The sequence below is a fragment of the Capra hircus genome, chromosome 3 (assembly GCF_001704415.2).
Source record: "Capra hircus breed San Clemente chromosome 3, ASM170441v1, whole genome shotgun sequence".
NCBI lineage: Eukaryota > Metazoa > Chordata > Mammalia > Artiodactyla > Bovidae > Capra > Capra hircus.
Window position 1 is genome coordinate 84,326,416 of NC_030810.1, and position 22,412 is coordinate 84,348,827.

Genomic DNA, 22,412 nt, shown 5'->3' on the forward strand with positions numbered 1-22,412 from the left:
TTTAATACTGAAAAGTGTCCTTGGGGATTCAAATTTCCTGCTCAGAGTTTATTTGATTTGTTTAGTTGGTAACTTACTGAATCTGAGACTATCAGAGCAGATGTTTGAGAGAAAAATTCACCTCTGGAAGACTATTACTCTTGGAGTGGGAGAAGCTACTTGGGGGTCCCCGTTCACATATTGGACTTATTTGGGACTGATGTTTTCCGCCAAGTCAAAGAGACCCTGGAGATGTGGGAAGGCATAGTACAGGAAGAGGGGGAAGGAGGTTAGTTCTGAGTCTCTGACAGCTGAAAAGGGAACTTTCTCCAGGTTGGGAGCCAATATCACAAAGATCTTGGTATATCCTAGAAGAGAATCTCCTAATCTCTTTTCTTTATTTTTACTGGAGAAAAACCTAAAATGATCAACAAAACTGAGAATGGAAACTCAGAAGGAGTTTCTTTGGCTTGAGAGAAAAGGGCAAGAGGGAAATGTAAGGATGAGAGCTGTGTGGATCTCAGTGCTCAGGCCAGAAGGCCACTGAGACTTGAGAGAGCTCCTGTGCGTGTTGTTTCTCGGGCTGTACTGGCTTCTCAGAAGGGTCGAGGCTCTGGTAGCCCAAGAGGGAGGGTTAGGTGGTGAGTGGCATCTCCCAGAATCAGTATATTTAGACTCTGGAGAAGCTTGGGTAGAGAGTTGGCAAAGGGTCACTGTCTAAGAATGCCTTTGAGGAGTTTACTCCTCCAGATAACTCCTTTCCTCACCGTCAGTGCTTGAATGTGGAAGTGGGAAGGAAGTCACAGATTCCTGAACTGGAGGGAGTCAGCTGAGAGAGGATTCACCTCTCAGGACGGCCTCTCAGGTGTTAGAAGGTCTAGGGTAAGAGTGCTTGGGATTCCTGCCTCCTTTCTGGCTGCTCAGGGCCAAGAAGGATCCGTTACAGACATAGTTCAACAAGCTTCTCCCCTGTGCACCCTTCTGCCACACCACCGCTAGTCACCACTCTCTGTCCTCAGCTCTGTGCTTCCATTGTGAGGCATGAAGTGAGCTGCCAAATGTTCACAACTGCCATTTCTTATCCTCTGCTTTGTCTTTAACAAACTTGAGTTTGACTTCTCTCCAGCCCACTGCACTCTGAACTTGGCCCCAAACTGAAGCAAACACTAAAATGCAGAACATGCTTTTTTGTCAGTTTATCCCCCAAATCGGTGTACCACAAAGGCACATTTCTTATCAAACCAGCTGGTTTCACCATGGGTTTACCCCCTCTCATCTGACCAGCTTTCCCTACTGCTTATTCCCTTTACCACACAGAAGCCTGTTTCTGTTTGATATTGAGATGCTCACAGATTTGTGAGATGAGAGCTTTCCCCCGCCCTGTTGCAGTAGTCTTTTTAATTAAAGTCTCTCCCTATGTAAGCAAGTGGATCCCCACCCTCCCCCTTGACGTTAGTGTGTAGCTATGAATGAGATCCCGGGTAAGTCTGAGCCCCCACTGCCGAGGGAAAGAAGGCTTGGGGCGGGGGCGTTTGTCTTTCTCTTCAGGGTGTTGATGAGGCCAGCAAAGCACAGCTCTCTCTTCAACTTTCCGAAGAAGAATGAATTTCTAAATAAGGAAGTTCGAGGCTTGCGCTGCAGGGGCCGCTGGCTGGGCAAGGGAATAGTTGGTTGAAAAACACCACTGAGATCACAGCTAGGAGTGAGGGGTGTGCTTAGGAAAGGTTTTCTAGAGAAGAGCCAGGAGTGAGGGATGGGACGGGCGCCGGCATGAGTGGAAGGTACGTGAAGAGATACTGAAAACAGCGCTCGGGTGGGCGAGCTAAGGGTCCGGGAGGTGAAGCGTGGTCGCTGAGCCTCAGTCCTCCGAGGTCCTGGAGCGGCGGCAGCGGCGGTTAGAGTGAGCGGGACGGAGTTAGGACCGCTCGGAGCGCCCAGGTCTCGAGGTAGTATAAGGTTTGCAATCCTTCCACTTGCTGGCAGTTGCAGAAGATCTGCTTTTAAGTGAAACGTACATGCCACCCCTCCAAGGGCTGCAGTTTCCCCCGGCTTGCTTCTTTCTTTCTCTTCTCCGGCCCTTGCGCTCACTCTTTAATTTGTACGCGCCCCTAAGTTTGCAGAGAGCTCGCAGCCGGCTCGGAGCAGGGTCCGGCGAGGCGCCGCGGGCGGGGGCGGGGAGCCCGGGAACCGCAATCCAGAAGCATCGCGGGCCATGTATATTTCATCAAATGGACTTTGGGTGCGTCGCGTCTCGCAGCCATCAACGCTATGTGCGGTGACATTTCTGACTTGAGTGGAGGAATGCGCGAAGGAAGCCCGGACGAAATTGGTACTAGAGGATCTTCTTGGCGCCAATGCTAATTGTCCTGATTTATGTCCCTTCTGAGTAAGCTCAACGTTTTCGTCTGAAATAAAATGAAAGCTGTGCCAAGCGGGGTAGAACCACCGGACCGCTGGTTCTGATCCCCGGGAAATCAGGAAGTCGTCCTACAGCTTAAAAAAAAAAATAGGGAAAAAAAGAAAGAAAGGAAAAAAAAAAAACAAAACCAACCCTCAGTAAAGTTTAAGGCGAGAAGTGGCAGAGGCACTGGCGCGAGGAGGCGCGGAGGAGACCCGGCAAGCAGAGGACTGGGCTGGCAAGACCTCCCGAAGGCTGCGATTTCATTATTAATATCACTATATTTTTGGAGGGAGAGGCACCTTTCTCATCTTCCCTTCCTCTCCGCCCACCCCTATTCCCTCCCCCTCATCTACCTGTCAAAGTCACTGATCTTTTGCATTTCGGAAGAGGACGTCAACGGGAAGGAATTCCCCCTCTCGGCTAGGGCTCCGAGAGGGGGCGACGTTCAGGAGGCTGCCCCCCCCTCCTCCGGGGCCAGAGGCGAAGGTAATTAAGCGGTGGGACTGGCGGGCGGGCGCGGGGTTCTGCGTCCGTGGGGTCCTCTCGTGCCACGAGCCCGGCGCAACCGGGACCTCGGGGTACGGCAGCCGGGCCGCGGCGCTCGGGTCCACACCCCTAGCTCTCCCGCTTCGCCCGCGCCTCGGAGATGGCTCGGCGGTGAGAGCCGCCGCCCGCCCAGCGCCGCCCGGGGTTCCGCTGCTGCGGCCGCCGCCCGAGGCGCACCAGGCTGGGCTCGGCCGCCGCCCCGCGCCGTCGGCTGGGCTCCAGCCCGGCGCCTAGCGAACGGGCCCCACGGTGAGTGCGGCTGGCTTCCCGCTCCTGCAGCGACCCGCGCGTCTTCCCTTTGCCCCTCTCCCCCTGCTTTCCTCCTTCCCTCCCCCCGACTCCCCCTCCCCGCCACCCCACCCCACACAGCGCAGTCCAACGGCGGGAGGGAAGGCTCCGGGTGGGCGAGGAACTTTGTGAAGCGCCTTGAGGAGGCAGCGCGCAGAACCTCCGAGCGCACACAGCCCGCACACTCTCACACCCACACACGTCTTCCTGGTGTGCGCCCCGGGCAGGTTACGAGTCTGTGCTGTACTCAGTGCCTGGGCGCGGGGTCCGTGCTTCCTTCGACGGACTCAGACACACAGCTCGCTCCCCACTGTCTGTCTGTCGCTCTCTCTCTCTCTCTCTCTCTCTCTCTCTCTCACACACGCACACACACACACACACACACACACACACACACACCTGACCACACGTAAAACATTGGAGGGTTCTTTTTTCTTCATTTTATTGCCAGTTGTCCTTGCTTGGGGAAAAAAACTTGCCCTCTTGACGGCCCTGTGGAGCTGGTGGCCACACTGAGCTTTTGAAGTTCCTGTCTTTTAATCTCCTTTATTGGTGCGAGATTAAAGCATTACTATCCCGTGTTGTGCAGCTGGGGAGAAGGGAAAATTGACAGAGGGAAAGACTTGGTATAGGAATGTTGTTTGGAATATTTTCTCAGATTCTTGACTGGCATTGCATTAATCAGTTGATGGATTGGGCTAGGGACATTGAATTGCTCTCCTGTATGGATCTGTGGATGTCTATATATAATACAAATAATACTGAGTATTATTGGGCCCAAAATAACCAATTAAGTGATTCATACACAGGAAAACTTAGATAAAAAAAGAAACTGCGCCCTCTGCTGTTTGTTTTAGTAACATCACTTTAGAGACTCCTCCCCCCGCCCCCTTTTTTTCTTTCCTTTTTTCTTTTCCAGAAATCCACTTAGGAGGCTCTCATTTTACAGGGGAGGGGAGGAAAATTCCTAGTGGAGATTTTAAGCAACTTTGTTTCGAAAAGTTGGAGATTGCGTTTCCATCCTCACATCAGGTACAGATTTCCAGAGTGTAGAGGCTTTTGTTTTCCACCTCCTCCCCCATTCTTCCCAGGAAATGGTAATAGAACCACTCTTAGCATAACAGTTTGTCAATCTTTGGAATGGAAAATTCTGAGTAAGATTCAGAATTCCACTAAACATATGGTGTATCTGGCAGTAGATATGCTCTAGAAATAAGGCCCTATTTTATGACTGAAAATACTAAAAGTTTTATTTTACAGAATTGGGGCGAAAATAGAAAAATCTTGTAACAAAATCATTTATTCAGATATACTTAATGGTTCAGCTTGTTAGAAAAAAGTTTTCCAGGAATTCTCTTTTTCACAGTAGGGGCAACATTTTTCTGATATGTCTAGTCCTTGAGGTCATCTCTAACCTTTGGGGAATTAACAATCGCAGGTTTCATATAATAAGTATTTTGAACTGCCACTTTGAATGCCTTAAACTCCCCTCACCCCTTTTCTCTTTGGCAAAGGAAAATCAGCTCAATAACTGTTCAAGAATCTTTTGAAAGATAAGTAACTTTCAGTTTTTCTTTAAGACGAAATTTGGTTCTTTGCATGTGGATTAGCATGCAAAGAAAAAAAAATGCAAGTGTTTCATACAGAAGGTTGTTCTAGCTTACATACATAAGGGATATATTTCCTATTTTTTTCCGGGTGCCATGAAATAAGATCTGTTTCACCACTGAAGACCAACATAAGGGAATTCAAAATCCCATATAGTTGGCTATTAATTTGGCGATACTTCCTATTGTGAAAATTTAAAAAGGTGATCCTAACATTTTGTAAGAAAACAGTTGATGTTGATTTTATATGCACATAAAGCTGTTTTTCCTACTGATATTTTTGTTTTGTCAGCTTTCACTGGATATATGTGTTTCAGGTTAGCTTTTTAGAAGGAGGCTAATATATTTTTCTGTTTCCTTTTGTATGTTTGTAAGTGGTACATTTACCTCTCTTTGCCTCTGTTATTATTCTGAAAAAAAAAAAAGAAAAAACAGATCAAATACTAATTTGAAAATATTAAACCATTACACACTTGGTTGATAAATTTTCTAACTATTGTAAAGATTTGGAGAGTTTTAAAGTTACAAAAATACCAAGTCAATTGGAAAGAAAATTTTGTACAACTCAGAAAATTAATTATATGTTAACAGAAAAATGTGTGTATATGAATTATATTATAGATCAGTAAGAGATTTAGTGTACTTTTAAAAACAATTTTATCTCCAGAGTTTTGTTTCAAAACTTTAGGTGGGTGTAGATTTTCTCAAATGTGTACTTAAACCTTGGATTTCTGAACTTCCCTACAAGACAATGAAAGATTTGTTGTTCTACATTAATAAAACAGCATATTTATTCTAGACTTAACTGATTATGAAATAATTTTATGTATTATTCCATCCCTAAACATCCTGCAAAGTGTATGCTTTCCAATTTCCTTAATCATTCTCTTGGTGAAAGCAGAGATCTTTCAAATACTAAGGTGTGCTGTTTGGTTTTATTAAGAATCTCTTGATAGGCAGTTGCTCATAATACCCAATCAAGTATGAGTAAAATATGCCAGTGATGTTGCAGTACATGTAAAATTTCTTTATCTTGAAAGACAGTTAACAAAAGGATAGAAGCAAATGTCTCCCATTAAGGTGACTAGAATATGCTTTCTTCACAACACATAAATAAATGCAGAGAGCATGTAATATATGTTAAATATCCCATTTAGTCAGTCTCATGACAGTGTTGGAAGCTGCTAATTTTGATATGTTATGGAATTTGGGTATGTCTTTATCTCCTTGTATTTTTCACTCAATGGAATATGATTCTAGTCAATGTTCTTTTTGTTCCTTCCCATTCAGAAACATGCATATTTATAAAATTCTTAATGTCTATGAGGAATGAGTCAATAGCTGTCTATTTCAGGTGCCCCTGAGAGCTGAGTATTTATGGAATAAATAGCCTACTATCACCACCCCCTCCTGCTCGTGAGATTATGTAATAGAATGGATACTGAGAGCCAGCTAGAGTTAGTGGATTTACTGTCAGTGTTTTCCTCTTTGTTGATGAAATTGGCAGTTGTTTTTAGAGTATAATTGTCTATAGTTTTGATCATTATTACTTCCATGTAATATTTAGGAGGCTGCTTTTCTAATGAAAGAAAAGACCTGTGAAATGACTTCTGCAAAGTTAACACAAGGTGGAAGGGAATTAGCTACAGAATCCTGAGAAAAGATATGTTCCTTGTATGCAAAGCCATTTTATAGCTCATTTTAGTCCAGATCAGTAACATCTATCAACTTGAGGGCATGACATAACTTTATATTTTCATATTGGCTTTGCAAATTTATACACCAGTCAGAGGTCTGTGGAGTGCTCATGGCATATTAATGGGTATTTCTATCAAAGAGGACTTCCTAATACTTTAGTGCACAGGTAGAGATGATGGCACTATTCGATTACAGGGAGTTCCCAGGGTTCACAAAGTTACGAACTAGAAATGGGACTGTGCAGAGCTCTTCTGAAGCTGCTCACATTTAGGTGAGCACTTGAGACAAATTCAAAGTCCACGTTACTTGGCAATTAGTTCAGTTATGGGCAAGAAGGAATTGGTTTGGTATATTAAACCCCCAGATATGTCATTGACTGTCCTCATAATCTGTTTGCCTGGCTATTTGCTGTAATGACCTAGCTTTGAAGATGCTATTGGTGATTTTAACCTGGTTGAAAGCACATCCAGATGGGAACTGGTGCCATTAGGTAATAGAGGTTAAGGGGTAAATCATGTTCTATTTTAAAATCATTTTATTTTCTTTGAAAACTCCTTAATTATACTTTAATAGAAAATTCCTGATTTTGGCAGGGGCTTCTTTTCCATTGTGTGGCATGGAAGTTCATAGATTTATTAGTTTCTTACTGATTTTAAAGTAAGAGGATTTTCTTTGAAGTGTATGGCAATGAAAAGTAGATCCTAACATGACAGATACATACTAAGTGACGCTACAAACATAAAAGTTGGAATGAAATCAAATAATTATGTTAAAGAACAGCTTAGTGACCCTCTGCTCCTCATCCGTAATATGCTGTGGTCAATATCTTTTCCTGTGTCAATGGGAGCTCATTAAGTGTAAATTCTGCAGACTAACTGAGCCATGCCATATTAGTACTTGCCAAAGTTTGACATTTTTAATACATTAATAATATGTCTGTAATGTAATGGAAAACTATTAATCACAACTGGTTGTGTGCCAGAAATTTAAGCTATAATTGGCTGCTTCTTGTCAAGAATGTCTGTTGCACGGTCCTGCAGCTGCCTAATATTCAAATGTCTTGCACTCCTCTGCATTTTTCTTTGTCAGTTTTCTAAATTCGATCAATGGTGTAGTCCATAATTCCGTGTAATGACCATCATTATAATTCTGGTGTACTTTAATGAGAATTCGTTGCACTGGGATTGCTCTTGTGTCAGGAAATAGTACCAGGTTCCCATATGTTTCCTTAGTGACCAAATTTTTAACATAAATTTATATGGTCATCCTTCATTTTGTGATTCAACTGAGGCAAAAAAGTGGATGAAGACAGTAGTGAAGAATAAGCAGACTAGGGGGAATATTTACTGATTAAAATGTTATTAATCTCAGAATTCAAATATATACTTAAGGTATATTTTAAGAATAATATTAAAAATTAGCTTGTTGTGCTCACTCATTTTAAACTCAAAGCAGTTCATCTCAGGTCTTCAAGAGTATATGGTGCTGATTAACATGTTGTTATGTATTTGAAACTAAGAATTTAAGTTAATAATTTCTGGTGTAGTAGATTTTACACTGCTTCAGTTATAATGCCTACTTTTCCCTCCCTTCCATTTCCCCCTCCATGAAAGTGTTTGTTCTTATTATAATAAAGCAGTAAACGCAGTTGAAAACGCAAATTTGTATTATTTTAATACCTTTTCAGATTATTAATTGTCAAAATGTCAGCTGCTTCTGAAAGTATCAACTTAAAATTACTAATGAAATTAGTAATTTTTTTTTCAGAAAAAGCAGAAGGCTATAGTAGCCACAACATTTACTTCTCTGTGATTTTTTTTTTCTTTTTGGTTTAAGATTTCACTGAGCACAATATAGTCTTTACATTACAAGAAAGAGGCAGATTCAAATCTGTAGTTTTTACATGTTTAGACAAACTGCTAATTATCGCTTCATAGGAACTCAAATATTCAACATTTTTCCTAATAGAAAATATCACAAATTGCAGCAGTATGATAACATTTTATGAATTGAATATAATGAAAATTGCGCTTGCATCCATAAAGCAATTATTATAAATTACTTTGCTATGGAAACACAATTCAACCATCTGTTGGCATTTCATAGTCTCTGTGGCTTAGTTCATTTTAAGATGGTATATTATTTAAATATAGTAGATTCCTTCTATTAGATTGTGTGAGGACAGTGAACTTCCATATTTAAACTGCTTAGAAGGCAATGGCAACCCACTCCAGTGTTCTTGCCTGGAGAAACCCAGGGACGGGGGAGCCTGGTGGGGTGCTGTCTATGGGGTCGCACAGAGTCGGACACGACTGAAGCGACTTAGCAGCAGCAGCAGCAGCAGCAGCAGTGTGAATTGAAGGGTCTATATGGTATTTCCTAAAATTGTAGGCTTTTTTGTCCTTTTACATTAAAAAAATACTTAATTATTGGGACTGTGACGATATAAATCAGCTAATTAAGCAAATGCACTCTTCTTACACCTGGATTCCAAATATTATTGTTTGTTTAGATTTAGACAGTGATCTCTAAAGAGAAAAGTTGCCAGTTAAACTCACCAATGATTTGTATTCAGTATGTAGGCTGTATTATCAGTTAGCCCAAAGTACTTTTAAACAGTAATTTTTATTTTCTCTTAGAATTAGTGCCATATTATTCTGCTTCATGGCCTGTTAACTCACCCTCAGCTATTTTTATATGTGCATTTTAAATTGTGCGTTTTACTACAGAGCTTTTAGTTTTAAAGCAGCGTATTATATTTGCCTTTGGGACAAATTCCCTTCTTCTGTTACAGAGAGTAACTGCAAATGCAGATGTAATGGCTATAAAAAGATGTAAGAAAATAGAAAATTCTTATGAAAGGAAAATTTGCTGCTTTGGTTTTATTTTTGAATATTTTTTTCAGAGAGCCAAGTTATCTTTATCACTAACTGCAACTAAACAAAAGATGCTAAATTCTTCTAATATAATGAGCAAATCCAAAGGGACAGGCTTGTGCCAACAATGCTGGTTTTTCACTCCAGTTAACAAAAGCTAAGAAATGTACAAGGAATTTGATTTTTAGGGTCTCTTTGCCAAGAGACAAAAGGCATAGAAGTAGTTGTCACTTCTTTGCCATTGTTATAAAAGCACTCATTTCCCCCATTGTTCCCCTGGAAGATTTTCCAGCACTACAATATATGAAGAAATGTTTAAATCTAGCTGCTTGCTTTCAGTTTTGTCAAGATGGGAATATAATTTTTGAAGTGAAAACCTGTAAGTCACCTGGAACACAAACACCTGTGTTTGTTATGGAAGAGTTAAATCCTTCATATCAAAATTCTTCCTAATGTGAATGATTTCTGTGGTTTGCTCATTCTAGCAAAGCAGCTGAGTAAAGGTTATCCATATTACACCAATTTGCTTCATATTGCATCTAACCTCCCAAATGTCAACATATCATATATTTTGTAATGCATTGATTGTGGGACAATAACTCTTATTCTTATTGTTTCTAAAAGGGTGTTGGTGCCAGAAGAAAAGAATGATTGATGGGAAGCAGACGCCGAGCGATAGACACTCGTCCTTTTGCTTTAGCTACTGATACCTCAGTGCGCCTGAGCATCCCTTGTGAACTGTGAGCATCAAGCACCCAGGGTTATTGGATGTACAATAGGAGAGCCATCATTTTGATAAATCCTTATCTGCTACTGGACATCGTTTATAAAAAAAATACCAAACTAGACCCAAGGCTAGTAGATACGTTCTAGGACAATGAAAAAGCTGCAAGTTGTTGCTAATGCCTAGTGCACAGTATGCTAGGCTTCCACCAAAGTCCTCAATATACCTGAACATGTGCAATATATGAACCCTTCACTTTTAATTTTGGAATCTACATTGAAGTCTCCTCTTCTTTTTTCTTTTTTAATATACAAACCTACCTACGTATAGACATAGATAAGCTGCTTTAGTTACCACGAAGATTGCCAAGAATTTAGAGATGTATTTGTCAAGATTCCTGTCAATTCATGCCCTTTGGGTTACAGTGTCTTCAGTGATGCAGCCCTACCCTTTAGTGTGGGGGCATTATGATGTGTGTAAGACTCAGATTTATACAGAAGAAGGGAAAGTTTGGGATTACATGGCCTGTCAGCCGGAATCCACAGACATGACAAAATATCTGAAAGTGAAACTGGATCCTCCAGACATTACCTGTGGAGACCCTCCTGAGACATTCTGTGCAATGGTGAGACACCCTTTTTGAATTGCATATTTCATGTTAAGTGTGGGCATGTTGTATGTGCATACAAATGTGATGAGTGATAAGACTCAACTCAGGCAATGAGCTGAATCTGCAGGTGGCAGATTTGTGCTAACAGGCTAGTTGCATTCTCAGTGGAGGCCTGCACCACCTGGAATTACAGTTTGCACAGTGTGATTGACACACTTCCTGTGAACCAAAGGTTTCACTGAGACAAATGCACTGAATATAAATTGTAAAGCAGAAAGTCCAATTGAAGTTTAAATTTCAGATTGGAGATTGGGAATATGATTAGACCACATGTGATAGGTGAAGGATAAAATCCATTGGTAAGCCAACTTTAAAAACATAAAGGTTTCTTCACATGCATCTTTAAATGAAGGCTAATCCTGTGTTCTACAGCTCAAGGCTTGAGTAGATGTCATGGTTTTCCTCATCGGGTAACTGCTGTGGTTTGGAAATTCTTGATTAGGAGACAGGAGCCAAAGCCTCATGAGAAGCTTTTCTGGAAGAGTCTTGTCAACTTATTTAGCCTCTTGTTTGTAAGGGTTTTCCAGAGAAAAGGCTGGAATATTGAAAATATTTCCTAAAAAGGTAATGACGTGGAGCATGCAGATTCAAATACTCTCCTTTTGATAAGCAAAGCTAGATAATTCATTGTTTTCATAGTATAGAAAAGGCTTTTTCTGGGTGGTAACGTAAATGCTATGTGACATGTTGAATTTTTTACTGGAGACATTGCTGGAAATATGCCCATAAGGTGTAAGTAAAGACTTTGATGATTAAAATGATGTAAATCAGTGTGCTAAAGAATTCAGACAGTGTGTTCATTTGGTGTATGTTGCTTTATTATTATTATACATAGGGTTTATTTGATACATGAACTGGGATCTCATTTTTCTCTAAATAACAGATGTAATGGTATGGCAGATTTTAATAGTATCCATACCTGAGTTTATTATCTTGAACCTGGCCTGGCATTTTCAGGATAGTGAAACTATTAATCAAAGTAGCATCTGTTCACAGTCCCTAGTGAGTTAAATTAGCATAAGATCATCTTAGACCTAGCACTGCAGAAAACGTTTTGTAACAGAAAACAATTTTGAGCACTAAAGAGTCTTTTTGCCTAAAAGCTAAGGGCTTGCCATTTTTCAGGAGTGCCTTTGGGGACTGGTTTGAATTATAGTCTAAACCTGATTTTGTGGAGAGTGAGAAAAAGAGCTTGGCTATTAGGTGTCACTATGACTAAAGTGCTCTGAAAGACTAAATATTTCAAAGAGAGGACCGTCTCTGGGAAGCAGGTATGTGCTTTGCAAAAAAGTTGCCTTTTAGAAACCAGAGACTTGCAGAAGAGGAGTTTATTCAAACACATTAGGAAAACTGTAATAAATCTGTAAAAGAGAGCAGAGGCATTTGTTGGCTTTATATAAGGTTTCTAATAATCTCTCATAAAAGGTCAAATTTAAGATCTTATTGCAAATGTAGGGGTGAAATGGCTGTTCAGGTGACAGGTGGTGCAATCTTCCAGTCCTTAGCAGAAGATAGTTCTGGGCCAAGTCTTAATGTTAAGACACTCTATGTATTGGCTTACATGCACTGCTAGCAATATGCCTCTTCTGGAATCATTTAATAATTTACAGAGCTAAGTAAAATAGCAGAGATCCTTTTTCAGAGTGCTGTTTGTACTTGCACAGGTTCTGTATGATGTGCTCAACATGTGATCTGAATGTGTAGCTTCCCTGATGTCAGCCTCTGGCAAGAGAATGCTTGCTCAGCACTGCTCCTGTCCATCATGTTGAAGGGTTTACCTGGTGTCTTCAGCATACCTCTCTCTCCCATCTTGAGTGGGAAAGGGCACATTATAGGACTTCTCATGCCTGCTTTTTACAGTTACGTGGTCTAAGGTTCTTAAGCCAGTTCCTAGCAGTTCAGTGGCTAAGTGATGTTAGAGACCAAAAGAGAAAAAATGAAAATTATATTCCGCAGCTTTCTCAAGTGCAGTGATATATGTACTTTACATGTTTATATGAAACTCCATAGGGCAGTGTTTTAAAATACTGCATGTTACTATGATGCAAATATTCAGAAGCCTTGGTGGGTTTAAGCTTGTCATTAAACAGAATTGTTTTTCAAGAGAGAGTGTGAAGTTTGTGAGATGTTACCTATAATGCATAATTTGGGCTCCTTAATGTACATTTGATTGGCATAACAGATTTAATAATCTACCCTTTAAATACAAAGTTTGGGACTGCTTGTATGCATATTACATACCAAGTCAAAGATAGTAACCTAATATAGCAACACATCCTCTCTCCAGTTTTGTATTTTCCATAACATTCTTTAGTATAAGGGTTCCTGACACAAGGCTGTAAAGCTGGTTCAGGATGCTGCCATATCAGACCTGTTTGGGTGCTCCTTAGCCCGAGGTCTAATGGGAATCCATAAAGTCATTTGTGTTATGACTTTCACGTTCTCCCCTCCTTGACACATGCATCCATACCTGCTCCCTCAGAGTCGTTATGGCCTATTACATCAGGGAAGCTGCCATATAAGCACAATCGCTGCTTAGCCCTGATATGTAAATGTTTGCTGCAGATTGGTTTCAGTAATCACTTACTCAGCTAGTGACACCCTTATTAGCTGTGACTAGCAATTCTGAGCACCAAGGGGACATTTGGTCAGAGAAATACCCTGTAATTCCCATAGCCAATGTATCTTATATAAAGTTGAATTTCATTGGCAGTGGACTGAGAGTCTGTACTGCTGTTTTGCATCACCTCCATCATTATAGCCAGTGACCATCCGTGAATGCTGCATTTACTTTAGAGTGAGATTTTAGGGAAAATGGACCACATGATTCCATTTAGATCTCTGCTTATTAACCTAGGTAACCCGCATAATACCTCTTAAAACCAGTAATTTTAAGTTTTTGTATAGTAATAGTACTAGCATTTTAAATATTAGTTTTTTGGGGAGATTTTGCCATTTCTGTTTTATGATAGTAGAATAGGGGAATAGAAATAGATATACACATATACATGTATATGCATGAATTTTGTATATTGAGGCCATACATTTTCTTTTTAATTTAGTTTGATATATTCCTTATAAGTTGTTGATGGCTAAAAAAAATAATCTGTTAAGGGGGAAGAATATGAAGGGCAGAAGAGAGTTAAACATTAAAAAAAATTTTTTAGGCTGCAATAACATTAGTATATATTGTGTCCTTCCTTCAGCTGCATAAAAGCTTCAGGTAGCACAGCTTTGTCGGAAAATACAGATCATCGAGTGACTACAGTTTGTCTCAGTTTGCATAAAGAGCAAATATGATGATCTGAACCTGGGTGTAAAGCTGAAGTGACAACATAAAGCTATAACTTGTCCTTTGCATTTAGACAAACTTAGTTGTCATATCTTCATACAACACCCTAGTAGCTTAAAAATGGCAAAATTATCTGCAGTTATCTCCAGCCTGTGGCTAATTTTCTGGATAAGTTAAACACAAGCTTTCAGAAGAAGCCTACAGATGGAAGAAGTCATAGGCGTTTGTACAATTTATGACACAGAAGTGCTGATGACGGTAGAAATGTGAGCCCTTGAGTGCAGCTATGGATTTCAGAGCCAATCGAAACTAAATTAGGAAACAAAGATTATTAAAATGTCTTCTGTGCATGTAATTTTGGCATAATATTATGAGGTGGACATTAAATGCTTCCCTTGGAGACCTTCGGCATCATTAATGCAGCACGCCTTTAATTACATGTAGACTCATATTACTAAAAAATGGAGAATATAAAGTACTCTGAGGTGTAGTTAGCAATACCCTCATTATGTTTACTGAAATAATTAAAAGGAACGGTATAATTTTTCTAAATAAAATGTCAGAATTTGAAATGAAAATGGATTTTCTTTAGGAAATTTACTAATGTGTGCCTGTGCTCTTGATAGCATTTATTCAGGCACCAAAGCAAGTCTATTAATGATAATTCCATATTGCGCTATTTCCAAATGGAATCCTATTAAGAAAAAAAAATTTAATTGCTGTAAGCATTGTGGATAGAGCATATTTCATTATGTTCAAATGGAATTTAAAAAGTAGTACAAAAGCCTTCCTGTTTTATTATTTTAAAGGAACCCAGCAGGATGAGTGAATGGTGATGGATGCATAGTCTCAGGGCTACCCATAACTTACATTTCTGACTTGACATCAGCTCAGGTTGCCATCTGGTGGCTATCAGGTGGCCTTTGAGAAATTAACTTGATAAATTTCGTTATGTTTTTAATGACAAGGCATTAATACCGATTTTCCAAAAACTGGAAATGACATTGACTTATATAATAATCAAATAATCTTAAAAATTCACTCTGTTCACATGAAACATAATAAATGAATGAAGTTTTAATAACAGTGATATCTTTCATTTGAATTGATTTATCCCTGAATTATGTTTATGCCAGAATGAAATTTTTAAAAATCTTCAGTTCCTTCATTATTAACACTTCATTGTTTAGTTCATTATTTAGACTTATTTCTAAGAAAAACTTAATTTATGTTTGCAGTGAATTAAGTTCCACGGAGATCGGTCTTCTGATATAGCGCTATATCAAGTATTCCTTAAGGAGCCAGCAGTAGCTCCCTATTACTTATGTATCAAGTCTAAAGTACTCTGCGTGGTTTTTAAATCTGAGTGTTTACAACCTTGTTTCCAGTTACTTTTCGTCAGGACCCAGTGGCATTTCCAAGCAATTTAGGACTGGCAGTCTCATTGGAAGGGACACTGGATTTGGGTGGAGGCTGCACTAGCAGAGCATGCATGGTTTATGTGGGAGGCCTTGAGAGGGAGCTGATAAAGATTATGTGGGGCTAGCTAAACTTAAAACCTGCCTCATGTCATTTATTGCTCCCAGACAGTGTTCTCTGGGTGCTCAAGAGCCCTTGCTTCTGTTGGACTAATGCACAGATATAACTCCAGACTATTGTATGTGGAATGAAGCGAACAGAGCGTATAGCACATGCAGAGCCTGGTGGTAGTGCTGGTGGTGAGAATCAAAATCGAATAACATACGGTCCCTCCCTCGAAAGGAAGCAAACAAAAACAAAGAGTCCTCAGCAACATTAATATATAGGGGCATGTAGCCAGAATCTGGGGACAGAGGCACAGAAGTAAGACCAGCACTCAGAGTTTAAATGTGGATTATTTTGTTGCATATTAAAGGGCCACTTGGAAAATACTTCTGGTAGCCAAGTCCGTGATATTAAACTGTGTCTGAAGAAGATAGGAAAAAAACCTCTGGGTCCTGCAGATGCTGCTGCTGCTGCTAAGTCGCTTCAGTCGTGTCCGACTCTGTGCGACCCCATAGACGGCAGCCCACCAGACTCCCCCATCCCTGGGATTCTCCAGGCATGAACACTGGAGTGGGTTGCAAGCAGATGAAGGCACAGCAGTTAAATCACAGCCTAGTGGCCTGATTAATGGTAGATTGACACCTTATATGTGTCAGAGTGGAAGAGGAGCAAAAATTCATAGGACTAATAAGTTAGACCTCTGTGTGTGTGTGTATTTCATATATCTGGTGCTCCAGTTGTACACAGAGATGAAGAGGGGCATTTAACTGAATGCACATATACAAGATTTTAAAGGTGAAACATGAGACTTCAGTATAATTACTGCCTTGTAGTAGATAACTTTGAATTACCTCCTTCAGTTCCCCCAAGATTTCTGCTCTAGAGAAATACCACTTTAAAAGTGTTGAACTAGTGTCCTTAAAACCCCCCATAGTCTGTCTGGATTGTTTTGAGGTCTCTCAGGCATATTCTGTAGACTTTCGGTGGTGGGGCTTGTTCTGCTTAGCTCTGGAACTGTGCCTGGGTCTTGGGCTGGCATCTTGATCCTCTGACGTTAGTGACTAGTCATCACACAAGAAGTCCCTCATCTCCTGTGTTTTTCCACCAGGACAAACAGATGACATTCCTTTTGCTTGGAGTAGTCTCTTATCCCTATTCCACCCATTCCTGCAAGGTCTATATCAAGTTGGTTTCTCTGTATACTTACTGCCAGTTTGATAATTCAGTTGATAAAGAATCTGTCTGCAATGAGGGAGACCTGGGTTTGATCCCTGGGTTGGGAAGATCCCCTGGAGAAGGGAAAGGCTACCCACTCCAGTATTCTGGCCTGGAGGATTCCGTGGACTATATAGTCTATGGGGTCCCAGAGAGTTGGACACGACTGAGCGACTTTCACCTTCAACATCAGCTCAAGTCATTCTCTTGACCTTTTAACTATGCAATTAAAATATATGCCCATCTATCTACTCTACTATTCTGTAACATTTAGCAATTCATTCGTCTTATTGATTTATATACCCACATACACATATGCTTCCTGCGTTTACTGTATCTTGACTCTTGATCTGGACCACTGCTATCTTTTAAGTGAAATAATACATGAGACAGTCTCCCATACTCTCTTGATGCAGAGTAGGAGCTCAATAGAGACTATATTGCACTGCTTTTCTACCTCATAGCATTTACCATATATCTAGGTAACAAATACATAATAACATGTTTTTAACTAATTAATCAATTGATCGAATATAGTATTTAATTTTCTGGAACGTTTTCTGTTTTGTGAGGATTTTTATCATGAATCTTTTTTTTCCCCAGTTAATTAAGAGACAAAAAATTTAGCTACTGCATTTGGGCAGCTTATAATGATCTCAAAAGAGAGATGAGAGAGAAAAATCTACTTTGAGTTTCATCACTGAAAGTATGTATGAAGAATTTTTTCCATTCATATTAAAAATATTTAAAAAATGTTTTTCCAAATAAAAATTTGGAAAAGATGAAAAACCTTACACTCAACATTGAAATCGTTTTGTCATTTTTCTTATGTCTTCCTCCCTAAATATACATTTTATTTTACAAAAGTTGGAATCATGGAATCATGTCACATATAATTTTTCATCTTTTTATTTGCTAATATAGCTTTATTATTTACTTATATCATTTATATGTTATTAGAGAATATGATTTGATAGTTATAAATATCCTATTATAAATATATAATATTTAATCATCCTCATACCTTGATGACTTGATGTTATTTTCATTTCTTTCTTTTTTTTTGTTTTGGTTATAATGCTTTGATGAACATATATCAGTGTAGTTTTCTTTATTAAATCTACTCTTCTTCTCCCATAGTAAATGCACGTTTTTTGATGGTGAGTTTATTGTTTTGTATTTAGTTGAAGCTAAAGGGTTGGGCTGTATTCTTTTGTTCTCGAGTGGAATCCTACTGAATGGAAAGGACAGAGCATTCTCTAGTGAATCTTGGGGAAAGATGTGTGTGTGTTAGTTGCTCAGTTGTGTCTGACTCTTTGTGACCCCATGGACTGCAGTCGGCCAGGCCCCTCTGTCCGTGGACTTCTCCAGGCAAGAAGACTTGAGTGGATTGCCATTCTCTTCTCCACGGGATCTTTCTGACTAAGGGATTGAACCTATATCTCCTGAATTGCAGGCAAATTCTTTACCATCTGAGCCATCAGGGGAAAGAGGTGTTACACTTATATCTAGATGTGAGACTCAGGCAGGCCCCTCTCTCTGGGCCTTGCTCTCTTTTCTCTGGACATGAGAGAGAGCTTCTAGAGGTATAAAGAAGAGAGTTTCTGCCACATGGGAGAGAGCAAAAGTCAGGAGACCTCTTTGGGAACAATAAGCTGAAGATGGGCAAGTTACACCTTGTAAACTATACTTGTGGCTTTAAAACTTGGCTTTAAATTGATCCACAGTGAGAAATGCATTTTATATTGCAGTGCAGTAAACATTATCCTCATACACACAACCAAAACAAAAACTTTGGGAAATGATCCTAATTCTTTTATGTGTGCTATACCCTCTGATATTTTATCTTCCTTTATATTCCTTTTTCTTCTTTAACAATAATTGAAGATTACGTATTGATGGTTACCTGCAAATTACAAATAGTATTGTTTCTGAACCTTACATAAATGGAAAAATTGGATACACATTATTATATAGCTTCCTTTTTCAAAATTTAACATTATATTTCTGAGATATACTGTATATAGTATTCTACCATATGAATATCTGGATATTTCTTTAATCAGTCTTCTGTTTGTGTTTTTTTTTTTATATTTTAAGGCTATTAACTGGTGTCAATTTTAACTTCTATCAGTTTTAACTTCTGTCAGTTTTCCAGAAAGATAGTTACTTTTTATTTCCTCTAGCATTTTATGAAATGTCTTAGTCACTAGACCCTCATCAGTACTGGGCCTCTAGTCTTAAATTTTGTTCTAATATAGGGTCTTAGCAGATAAATTATGTAGTTTACCAAAAAGGATACTGATGAAATTATCCTTATTACAGGCACCTTTTCTGCTGTGATAATGGTTTTAAAAATTTGGCACTGATATACAAACATGTTGGAAGGTGAAAATGACATTTTATTTTTTTTAAATGTATTTATTTGCTTATTGAACAGATTGGTTTCTTTAATACGTGTCTTGGCCATTTAAATTTTCTTGTTCCTGACTGTAGTAGTTTTACTCCTTTGTACTTTTCGCCCCTTTTCTAACTTTTCTATTGAAGTCAACAATTAAAAGATATATATTTGGGCCTTTTAAACAGATACCACCCATTTATCAGTTGATCGAGTTCAGAAGTGAATATCCTTTCTGCCAGAAAAGTAGGTCTTGTTTCAGAGACTTTTCCATACCCTTTATTTGTGGAAATTTTATGTAATCTTGCCCTGGGTTTTTGATATCAGGGGGCCGTCATCTCACAGCGAGGAAATATTCATCTGAGCGCCCTCTTGAGTCTTTTGCTTCTCATGTTAAAACTTTGAGAAGTTGTCATTCACTCACAGTAAAGTACTCCTGTTCAGTTAGAATCAGTGCTTTTGGAGACAGTTGCATAGTTAAACAATTCCTTGTATAAAGATGGCTGGTGTGAAATATGCTTTGGTTTTAGTTCCCCAGACCAATGGGCAGACTAACTTTTTTTTTCTTTTTTCCTTTCTCAGACTAGCTTTTCATGTACCATTTTTTGATTTCCGAATTTCTTTCCTTACAAAAGGGGAAAAGGATGAAAGTTGTTTCACACACATCATAATGGAAAAGAACTTATACTGAGATTGGCAGGTTGTAAGTTTCTTCTCATCTTTCTGGGAATAGATTCTCATAGTATCAGTTCCATGAAAATTAAAGATGTGAGCCGAGGAAGAAACCAGAATTGGTTTTCATTCTTTGACCTACTTTGGAACTGACTTCTAAAATATTAAATGAAGAATTGAGCTGGATGCTGTTTTAGCGCAGAGAAATAGCCCTTCTGGTCCAGAGGGTTGATGTCCGTTGAGAAGTCCAGCAGCTGACACTATCATCAGGGCATGTCTGGACAATGATTTTTTACCATTCTGTATAACTTTTTGTGTGTTTCCTGTTGTTCTTTCCTTCTTGGAAGTGATAAAATGAAGTCGAATATGCTTCTAAGCAACTCTCTCAAGGGAGAGGAGAATCCAGTGTATGTGGTCAGTACGAGTTGCAGAAGAGGCTCTGTGCATGACAAAGAAAATCCGCTGATGACCACTCTGAGGTTGATTGTGATACTTGGACCACGCCATGTGGATTTTTATTTCAAAATTTAGGAAAATTGATCTTACATGTGGTGTTAGGAAACACTGTCACCAACGCATCTACAGTTTGACAGGATAATGTTCTATTTAGTCATAATTAGATCACTTTAATAGTGCCTAGCATAGCTCTTGCCTGGAAAATCCCATGGAAAGAGGATTCTGGTGGGCTACAGTCCATAGGTTCGCAAAGAGTCAGACACAACTGAGGTGACTTAGCACACACGTACAGCACAGTGTAAATACATAGTAGTTCTTTATGCATGCTTGTTAAATTTAACTTGTGGAATATTTTTACAAATAATGTTGTTTATCAAGAACTTTCCTGATGTCATGCAGTGCGCTAAACACTTTGTTAGTTCATGTAATTTTCAGTTTTATCATTATTCTTATTCAGTGGGTAAAGTAATTAAGACAGGATGTTAAGAAACTTTTCCAATTAAGTAGGGGAAACAGAATATGTATTGTATTGCTGTGCTCAGATGCTCAGCTGTGTATAACTCTTTGCAACCGCACAGACATAGCCCACCAGGTCCGTCTGTCCGTGGGATTCTTCAGGCAAGAATCCTGATCCAGGGCTCGAACCTGTGTCTCTTATGTCTCCTGTATGGGCAAGTGGATTCTTTACCACTAGTACCACCTGAGATGAACAGATATAAACCCAGGCAATCTAACGTGCATGTCCTACTTTTAAACTATACTATAAATTACTCGCTAATTTTATTTGTAGTATGTGAGATAAAATCATCACAAAACCCTTTTTAAAATCACATTTATAACTGGGACTGTAAGCTACAGTACTATGATTTTGAATTTAAAAAGCCTTTTATCTAAAATAAACTCAGAAAATTGGATTCTGTAAACAGAGTGTATGGAATGTTGGAAATACACATTATGTAATGAGTGTCTTCATTCGGGGATACGAGAACCAATCAACAGTGTTTGTTTCCATTCCTGCTTCTTTTCCATTAATGTGTTCATATAAATGGAAATAAGCTGTTAGAAATCATAGACAGCAGAGTACATATTGTATTTACCGTCTAAAAGGCAGAATAATAAGTTAGCAACTTTTGGCTAGTTAACAAAATTGTATTCTTGTGGGTGAAGTGTTGAGAAAGTAGTTAACGTGATACTTTTGAGTTTTTTTTTTTTTTTTGCACTATCAATAACAACTGTTATATAGCCAGCTGCCTCCATGCTGTCTCCACTTGGATGTCTAGTAGGCATTTTTAAATTTCACATGTTTATTATAGAACTCTTGATTTCTTCTTCCCAAATCAATTCTGCTTCTGGTCTTTCCCATATCTATAAATGGAAGCTTATATTTATCTAGTTACTCAAGATGGAAAAATCTAAGAATCCTCCTAAACTCCTTTATGTCTCTAACAACACATATATATTGATTCTATTAGCTAAAGCTTCAAATATATCCCAAATCAGACCACTTTTCATCATCTCCACTACTAACAACCGAGTTCTAATCAGCTATATCTCTAGGCTGCACTTCTGCAGTATCTAATTGGTCACCTTGCTTCCCACTTTTTTCCTATTACTAAATTCACATATGTTTTATAATATATATTTTATATGTTTTGTAATTATTGTAAATGTTTTATAATATTATGACTATATAAAATATATAATGTTTCCTATGGTATATATAATTATATTATATATATTGTTATATTGACTTCCAAGGTGGCTCAGTGGATAAAGAATCTGCCTGCAGTGCAGGAAATGCAGGAGGCACAGGTTCAATCCCTGGAAGATCCCCTGGAGGAGGGCATGGCAGCTCACTCCAGTACTCTTGCCTGGACAGTCCATGGACAGAGGAGCCTGGCAGGTTACAGTCCAAAGGTTCACAAAGAGTGAGACACCACTGAAGCAACTGAGCATGCATGCACATATTATGTATATATGAATATTATATGAATATCATATAAATATATAATTAGACAGTATATTTTATGCAAATAGATATGTATACATAAAATTTTAAGGATCTG

General features: G+C 39.1%; 1 protein-coding gene across 2 annotated transcripts in view; it reads left to right on the forward strand.

The window, feature by feature from the left end:
- The window catches only part of NTNG1 (netrin G1), a 369,085-nt gene continuing 348,323 nt past the window's right edge, over positions 1,651 to 22,412 (forward strand). For both annotated transcript variants that reach the window (XM_013962581.2, XM_018045837.1), the window contains exons 1-2: positions 1,651 to 2,866; positions 10,020 to 10,744. In XM_013962581.2, coding sequence (XP_013818035.2) covers positions 10,499 to 10,744 — 246 coding nt within the window. In that variant the 5' untranslated portion in view covers positions 1,651 to 2,866; positions 10,020 to 10,498. The remainder of the gene's footprint in view (positions 2,867 to 10,019; positions 10,745 to 22,412) is intronic.